This window comes from Vollenhovia emeryi, unplaced genomic scaffold, assembly GCF_000949405.1.
Source record: "Vollenhovia emeryi isolate VEMERY1.0 unplaced genomic scaffold, V.emery_V1.0 DF939198.1, whole genome shotgun sequence".
Taxonomy (NCBI): domain Eukaryota; kingdom Metazoa; phylum Arthropoda; class Insecta; order Hymenoptera; family Formicidae; genus Vollenhovia; species Vollenhovia emeryi.
Genome location: NW_011967168.1, coordinates 624,899 through 633,804, shown reverse-complemented (window position 1 = coordinate 633,804; position 8,906 = coordinate 624,899). Strand labels below are relative to the sequence as shown.

At 48.4% G+C, this 8,906-nt stretch overlaps 1 protein-coding gene across 1 annotated transcript in view; it reads left to right on the top strand.

The window, feature by feature from the left end:
- The first annotated feature begins 6,320 nt into the window (after positions 1-6,320).
- The window catches only part of LOC105561953 (tubulin glycylase 3A-like), a 4,372-nt gene continuing 1,786 nt past the window's right edge, over positions 6,321-8,906 (top strand). The window contains exons 1-4 of the mRNA XM_012012368.1: positions 6,321-6,668; positions 6,973-7,084; positions 7,215-7,426; positions 7,717-8,144. Coding sequence (XP_011867758.1) covers positions 6,321-6,668; positions 6,973-7,084; positions 7,215-7,426; positions 7,717-8,144 — 1,100 coding nt within the window. The remainder of the gene's footprint in view (positions 6,669-6,972; positions 7,085-7,214; positions 7,427-7,716; positions 8,145-8,906) is intronic.

Here is an 8,906-nt window from a genome sequence, read left to right as displayed (position 1 = left end):
CTAGAACTTGGATCAAGTAGAATCAAGTTGGATCAAGTTTGATGTATAGAAGATATTATGTCAGTGCCGAACAATTATTGATGATTCTGTCGTTAATATCAGCATATTTTTAAGTACTACTTTATATTTGTCCGAGACATGCAATCGCTTTTGCAATGGCTACTCCGACACGAGTGATTACTTCGACGTGACGAATGCGCAGAATATCCGAACGAGAAGGAGCCGATCGAGTTGATCAACTCACCCGCAGGCCACGAGTGAACAATCTTGATTTATGACCAAAACTAACTCCCGGCACTTGGCACTTAGACTTGGCCGAAGTCTCCCGATCTAATTTACTTTTAAGTTGACGCCATCGCGCGCGGTCTTTTTCGCGAAAGTATTTCGCCGCCGACACAAAATGTTCTGGCGACTTCATTGAAACCGACGACACCGGGGAACTGATTCTTCGCGTCGGCGTACCTTTCCTGTTTATTCCTCGTTCGCTTCGTTCGAAGCTCTCTCTGAGAGTGGCGGAGTGTATCCGGGAGATCTGTATTCGTGTGCTGCTGCAGTCCGAGATCAAGCCTCGGCTTCTTCGAGCGAATTCAATCCGGCCAACTCGGTAATTCGTTCCCGGCGATTCTGCCTTCGCTTTGTCGCGAGCGTCACAATTTCTTCCTTGTTAGCCAGCGGAATTCGACGAGGAAACCGTACCCGAATTTCACGAACAGCGTCTTTGTTACTAAAAGAGTTTGACAAAGAGAATAGGCGACGCGGCACATTGTGTGATCGTAATCAAGAGGAAAGTATGAATCTCTCTTGAAGACCGAGCAAATTTATATAACTTGTAAACGATTTAACACCCCTGTGTTTTTTTCGCAAATATAAAAATTAAATAAATTAACATGTAACGAAAATAAAAACTTGTCGCATCTGCGCACCCGCGCGAGAATTGAATTTCAATGTTTTTATAAAAATTACATCGATTTAAATCCCTGCCGGCCTCGTGTTACAGCTAGATGGGCCGCGGTGTTTACCTGCAACGCTTATATCGATCGTGCTCTCGCAGCCACGCGGAATTACGTTTCGTTGTAAGCCACGCCGTGGCAGCGGCACGTAACGCGAGAACGAACGTCATTACGCCGCTATTTCATCGCGAATGACATATCGCGGCTAAGGGCGGGCGTTACAGCTCTGCCATTCCGGCGCGGCGTCGACCGCGCGCCGGTTACCGTTCGTGTAACACGCTCTTACATGGATGGAATTGCTTCTCCGCCGCACCGAGATGCAATTCCCGCGCGTGGATGACCGATTATTCGCTTAACTCTTTGTGAATTAGGGATATTACGTTCATTATGTGCGAGGACAGAGTCATCGAAAGAGAAAGAAAGAGGATTCATGTTACCTCTTTTACAATAACAGAATATATATGTATATAACAAATTTTTGAAAGATAGGGCAAATCTATGCCCCATCATAAACTGAAAGAAACATAAGTTATCATCAAGCGAGAATGACTAAGCTGACGCTCAGATTTTTCATTTCTCTTTCCTTAGTTACACAATTTTATGCCTGTGGATGGACGCTTTGCTCAGTTTAATGGACGATAAATTCAGTGGATTTGATAAGAGAGAAAATCTAGAAGGAAGAGAAAGAGAGAGGGGGGGGGGGAGAGAGGATGTATAAGGAATATATCCCAGATTACCTTGTTTCATCTACGGATTTCTTTGTCCCTCTGCAATATTCACGTCCTTGAATTATCCACGTCCTCATTTTCCGTACTCTTTCGAGCATTATCTCTATTTATAATATCCTGACGGAGAATCTGAACATCCGTTACCGGCGCGAAATTGCATCGCTAATACGGGCGAGCTACGGGCGCGCGTAATTAGGCGAAACGCGCGAATTATGCCGGTTACTTCGTTAAGCGGAAGGACCAGCGCGCGGCGCCTGCGTTGGATTAAGTTTTTCGGCCGAAAACTCGCATTAGCTTAATAAACGTGGCAGTGTCCATAGACCGCGAAGTTGTGTTTCGGTAATTTACAGCTACTTTGCTTGCACGGCACGTCGCGGCGCTCGCAGGCGCGGGGTGTCGTGCATGCAGAACGAAATTGTAAGTTAACTACGTAATTCGTTTACTAATTATCGACACCACCGCTGGCGCGCGACAACGGTGAATAATACCCGGCACATTTTTCGAAAAGCGGCCGATGCGGTAACGAGTCATTGAAAAAGTACGCTCTACCGGGTCCAATTTTAAGCGCGTGGTCCGTCGACGGAGCGATAAAAGAAATTAGTCGGTCGAGTCGATGCTCCTCGATGTTCTTCGCGGAATTGCTAATTAGCTAAAAATTACTATCGGCCAGGAAATTGTATTAAAGGGCCCGCACCGCCTTGCGACAGAATTCGTCGTTACGCTCGACGAGACGGGGAGTAAAACATCTATCCGTTTCTCCGTGGCGCACAGTTAAGGTTCTCGTTTAGCCACCGAGGCTCAGCGCGCCTCGTTTTTATCCCGAAACGATGCATTACGGTAATGACCCGACGAGCAACAGCCACGCGAACGCTGTCTCGCTAATTTCATCGCGCCGCATTGCGCTTCGAAACGCAAGCCGCGTCGCGACGCATTGCGTCGGGAAACGATGCCGGGAGTGCGCGAGAGTACGAGAGGGCAAACGAACGAGTTAACCGGCTAAGTAACCACGCTCGGTGCACTCCCTAATCACCAAAGGCACCGGGAGTGCTTTTAAACCTCTCCGCCTTCTTCCGCAGTCATATCCTTATTCATATGAAGGCCTCTATTAGACCTTCCATTATTCTGATTATATCGCGTAAGAGAACGGAGCGGCGGAAGAACCATCGTGAAATATATTAGTTAAAATAAGGTTAAGCACCGGTGTCCTCTTACCCCTTTCACCTCTCGGATAACCGAATCACGCAGCTCTGATCTCGCCGTTACAATTCCGACTTGTAGACAATAGTTGCTTCGAGGCGAGAAGATCCCGTCGAGACGTGGCTACCATGTGGCTGCTCTTACAGAAATGTAACAACTGGGAACGGAAAAAGCATCGAACAATTAATGGAGTACAGTAAAACCTGTGTCCACGACACAGAACACACACTGAGAGAAAAAAAATGGTTGCGGTTACCACAATCTCGCTATAATTTACAGTCATTTGAGGAGCCAACCACATTTTTACAATTTTTCCAACTACGTTAGTTCTGGTTGACCTAACAATGTATTATAGTTATAGACACAATATTGGTCCATGCGACTTACGATATGGTTGCCGTAAACCAAAACGAGCTTTTAATTTGGTAAGGTGTGCTATAAATATTGCAATAACAGCCACAAGTAACTTCTCGTCGGCCGAAATTTCGCTTACATATCTATAAGGGTGGAAATAGAATCGCTCCTTAATAGAATCATCCCCGCGCGATACGCGGCTCGCGACTGGGGAAGCGAAGAGACGGTTTACGATGATAAGCACCCGTTAAAAGGTACGGGGTGCGCTTAATGGATTTGAGTTATTATTTCGCGTTTCGTCGAATCGGTGTAACGCGTTTCGCGTGCGGCGCGCGAAAACGTTTCATATTGGATCCCGCGCTGTTTTAATCCGACAGCGATAAAATATTGAAGCAAGATATGGAATTTATGTGCGGCACAGTGGATACGTGTATATGGGCTCGGGCGAAAATAAATACGGCACGCGGAACGGCGTCATAAATCTGCGCGCGGTAAAACACACTTTGAGCGTTTATTTCCGCGAATTTTCGCGCCCTCGTATTTAGAGTCGACGCGGCGCCCCCGTCGCATCCCGCCGAAGATGCCTTGGAATTCGATTATGAAATCCAATTTGAACGCAACGATGGCTCGCCGAAACCCTGATTCTCATTCTGACGTTCCGTTCCGTACCGAGTCCCGACTCACTTTGGAAATAATGCGGCGCATGACCCACTTTAGCGATAACTTTCTAATGGTTAGTTTCCGACTCGGAATTCACTGTAAAATTCCACATACGAACGATCCCTTTCGTTATTTCGCCGCCACATGTGCGCCTACGAACTTTCATGTGTGTCACACTTAGGAGAATATAATTTAATCTGACATTTACGCAGCGTTATTTAGAACACGAATATAACTGTTTAACTACGTACTCTCGTACGTTACGTATTTTCTCTATTCTATTAAGCACAGCTTATTTAAATGTATACAAGAAAATACGTGACAGAGTAATTTAGCGCATTACGGAATTTTTGTGCGGAGCTCGTTTCTCTTCGCAGAGAAAACGTGTGTTTTTTTCCCCCGTTGCCGTGCGCTAACGACCTTCGCTTTGAAAGAGTCCCTGGAAAGTGCAGCGGTTCGCGCACTCGGAAGGAATTAATAAAATATTCAGCAAAGCAGGGATTGCTTGAATCTAGCCGCTCATCGGCGACGATACGTGCTCAGGGAAATAGGAAGGAACATGCCCGTCATCAGCGAATAGGAAACCCAAGAGTGCACCAGCACGTTTCCGGCGCACAGGAGTCATGAGCTAAATCCCGCAGTCCGTTGGAGAGCCGTCTGGGAGCCGTCGTAAAAATCTTCGCTGCGATTCGCCGTCGTTTCAAGGGGATGCCGATGCCTTAACCTCAAGCCAGGACGGATCATCGTGACGGATCTCTGGAATCCCCGGGAACGACGAAAATTAGGTGCTCGTTTCGCCGGAGATATCCGCGAAGTGACCGTGAAAGTCTCGCGTGGACGACGTCGAGTTGTTCTCGACGGGCGACCCGGAGGGACAAAAACGCCCGCTGACCCTTCACAAGTCGATGGCGAATCTGGCGAAGTTGAAATCATGTGCAAATCAATAATCAAATTGATAATTGAGACGGGAAACTTATGGTCAACCCAACTGGCTAGTTATTTAATTAGTTTATTCTTTTGGGCCCTTTCGAGTGATACTAAGTCAGTCATCGTCGTCGAATAAGACAGAGTCGAGTTATAAAATATATGTATACGTGCACTTGCGGTAGCTGGGCTCGAACTGCAGCATCAACTTGATTATTGATTTGCACATGATCTCAATTTGATTTCAATCTGATATCAATTGAAATATGACTAGATCGTGGACATCTATAAAAATATTTTTCAGATTTCGTAATAAAATCTTGTAAATGTCAACTTGATTTGCACACGATCTCAACTTGATTTCAATATGATGTTCACCAGATTCTTCATCGACGAGATATTGACAAAGGGTCTCTATCGATCTCCTAGCGAATATCAATGAAGAATCTAGTCGTCGTAAAATCAAACGGTCCGAAAAATCATAATCGACGTCGCCTTGTGAACCTGGGGAGGAAATAATAGCGCTGTTAATGCTCGTATAGCAGGCGATCGCGATACTCGCAGAATGCTCGCAACAGTTGTTTCAATGTTTAATTGTATTAGCGCGCGATAGACGGTGATTTAACCCAGCGATTTATCGCTCGCTACGAGAGATTTATCACGCCGTTACGCACGTGCGGGGCCGTGTCCCGCGCCTGTCGCACGTGCGTTACGGACATTCGGATTTTGCTGGTGACAATGTCATCTGGGCAAACTCGCCTCCGTCGCGCGATCGGACGTGCCCGCCGTCGTGTCGTTGTCAAAATTTTCGGGACCGGCGGCGTCGCGAGAGACGCTCTATTTTGTCGTTTTATCACAGAAAATGTATCAGGGCGTACAAAAAGAGAGTCTTGCTGGATCCGCGCGAATCTGCACTAAAGAGTCGGGCCGACGCGATAATCGGTTTTCCTAACCAGACACGCAGCTTTAAGAACACTGGTCAATATTTGTCCGGCGCCTCGTCTAAACCGCGCTTTCCGCATGTGTAACGGTGTAAACTCACCTGGCATACATCAGGTTCTCCGATAACAATACCGCGCGTGTCGATCCTCGGACACACAGCGGATCCGAAAATTGTTTGCATAGTTCATTAAACGCGTTACCTCGCGTGCAGGACGGGCCGGACCTCGCGGATTAATTATTCGACGAGGCATTTCGTCGAAATAGACGGCGGCGGGGACGCGCGGTCGCGCGCTATTCGCGACCGTTGCACTAAATGAACGCAATTAGCCGTTAATCGAGTGACTGAGATATCGCCGGGCGTCCCAGTTTAATCCCGAAGTCGAAGTCGCATTACCGCCACCGCGGGGGAAACGGACCCTTGCGTTAATTCACGCGGGCCACGTCAGCCCGTCTGATAACTATAAATGACGAGTTACGTTGACAAATTACGACAAATTGCGGCGATTTAACATTGCTCGTTCGGGGGATATTAGGAGGGAGCCGCAATTCCGAGAGCGTAATCACAATGGGGTCCACGTGCCGGGATAAGAAGTTTCAATCCAGTTGGAAATTACCTCCTTCCTCGATCGATCTGGGTAGGAGGGACAGCCCCGTGAATCCATACCATCGATCCGATCGCGTGAAGATGCTGCGCCCGAGGTGGACGCTTCCAGGCGCGGATCACCAAGGCGAAGCTGGAATTAGCGGCTTACCGGAATTCGAGTGCGGTGCATACGTGAATCCCTGCCCTTGTTCCTGCTGTGCCTTTTCGGAGGAGACAATCGTCGCGCAACGTCGCGGTTACTGCGAAAAGGAACGGTCCAGGAAGGAAGCTTACGGGAAGATCAAAGCGAAAGTGGAAAACGCCGTCAAGGTAAACTCTTCTTCACTTGATTGGACAAATAGCAGGACTGTTACACGTAAAATATATATAAGAAACGGCAGGCTACATTGTCCCGCTGTGCTCTGGAAAAATGAAATACTTGAAATTGTCCGTTTTCTCCCTCGCTCTCTCTCTCTCTCTCTCTCTCTCTCTCTCTCTCGATGCGACTTTATGAATTGTGAAATTTAATCGATCGATAGCAAAAATTGCGCCGAGTTATTCGCGCGCAATTCAAAGCATTTTCGCGATTTAACGAATGTTGTAATATTTTTGCCGCCAACGTCGACGCTCGCAGAGGCGCAAAATATTCCTCCTGCGCGGCGAGCTGCCAAGGCTGAGGGAAGCGCTGGAGGCGCGAGGGTGGGTGCAGAAGTACGAGTCAACTAGAACGAGAATGCTGCCATACGGTTAGATTGTAGATTGCGGACGATAAAGTTAATGCGCACCGCCGGCAGAATACGGTGGCGAACGCCACACCGCCGGAGGATGAAATATCGTCGCTAATGCCTACCATTTTCTGTGTGCTTCGACGATTAGGCACCGCGGCTGACTTAGAAGCTCGCTCCCTGGGCGATATCACGCAAGCGGATGGAACGTTGAACGAGAGAGCTGTGATTTTTGCCCTCCTGCGTCACCGGCAGCCCGACTTCATATGGGATTGCAGGAACGACTTCGTCGAGTGGCACCGGGGACTCGGTTGCGACGTTTTGCTCAACAGATATCAGAGATCCTTCGTTTACACCTCGAAGGTATACCGCCCTAACGCGAAACGTTCCGAGGATATTTCTCGGACAGATATTGCTTACACATTCCCCTTTAAACGGCCCGACTCTAAACGTTACCGCCTAGCGTTATTTTCCAAACACCTGTCATTTAACCGCTCGACGTTTTACGGAAAATGCCCTTTCACACTCGAGCCGAGCCGCGGAGATCCTCTGAATTCTCGCACCCGGAATTGCCGCCGTTTTCCGCGATAAGAGCGGAATCGTCGCCGTCGCCGCGATAGGTAAAACGTTCCCAAATTGCCGTACGTGTGTAGCTCGGAATGGCGCGCTTACTGGAAGATGCATATTGGTTGTACGAGGAGAACGTGTCCGGCGTCCTGTTCCCGCGTACTTACAATCCCAGCAGGGATCGACGAGCCTTCGTGGAGGACTTCCGACTGACCGCGGCCGCGGGTCTGCTCAGGTGGCTCGTTCGCGGTATGGCCGCGGCCGAGGAGATTCTCGTGGCCGGCTCGGAGGAACGACGCGCGATTCCGATCGCCAGGCTGGAGTTCGCGATCGGGCGCTGCGAGGAGCTGCTCGCTGCCGTGACGCACGAGGATATCGACGTCCAGGAGGGAGGCGAGCAACCGTCCGACGAGGAGTGGAATTGCTTTTTGGACGATTACACGGCGGCGCTTCACCACGGAGCCGGGGTCGACGGCACGTCGGAAGACAGCCGCGAGCTTCTTCAGGTACCAAGGTTTACACAGTAAACTGCGGTAGCGCTAATGGACTTGCGAAAATAATTTTTATTCCTCCTGCACGTTCACAGCGTAGAGGATTCAGCTGAAATTAACCAACCCGAGGTCTCTCCCCTTATTACGCTTTGCACGTTAATTAATTTAACATCGGATTATCGCGAGAAATCGCGACCGAACGAGTGATAATAATATTCACTAGCGCGCTGCGCGCGGCGCGGTTTCTCGTAATATCGTCCGGTATTAGATTAATTAATGTACAGAGTATAATAAAGGGAGAAACCCGGATCCATTAATATCGGCGAGTTGAATTTTGGTTTTGCAAGAACCCGTAACGGTTCTTCAATATTTTACTTTGGTTACGATGAAATGGTGATGAGGTAATTTCGCTTCACACATGGACCTCAATTTCAATCTCATTAGATCAGCAGCCCGTGGACGTTCTCGAATTGAGATTTCAATTTTTATGTATTTCCATTTGTCTTAACGTCGCTCGCCTCTTCTCGCGTAAAATCCCGACTTTCGAGGGAGAGAAGACGCTGCTCCTTCGGCAGAAGTGCATCACGTGTTGAACGATCGATGTGTTAGAATAGCGTGTTTATTTCGCGCTCCCTGATTCACGCTAATAATAGACGCGGTTACGAGGTAGCGTAGGCAACAAAACCAAACTGTGTTAATTATTCAAGGCGCACGAAAACATCCTTGCATTAAACATGTTCCGAGATGCTGCCGCGTGATACCATTAACCCTTAAGGTGATGCTGG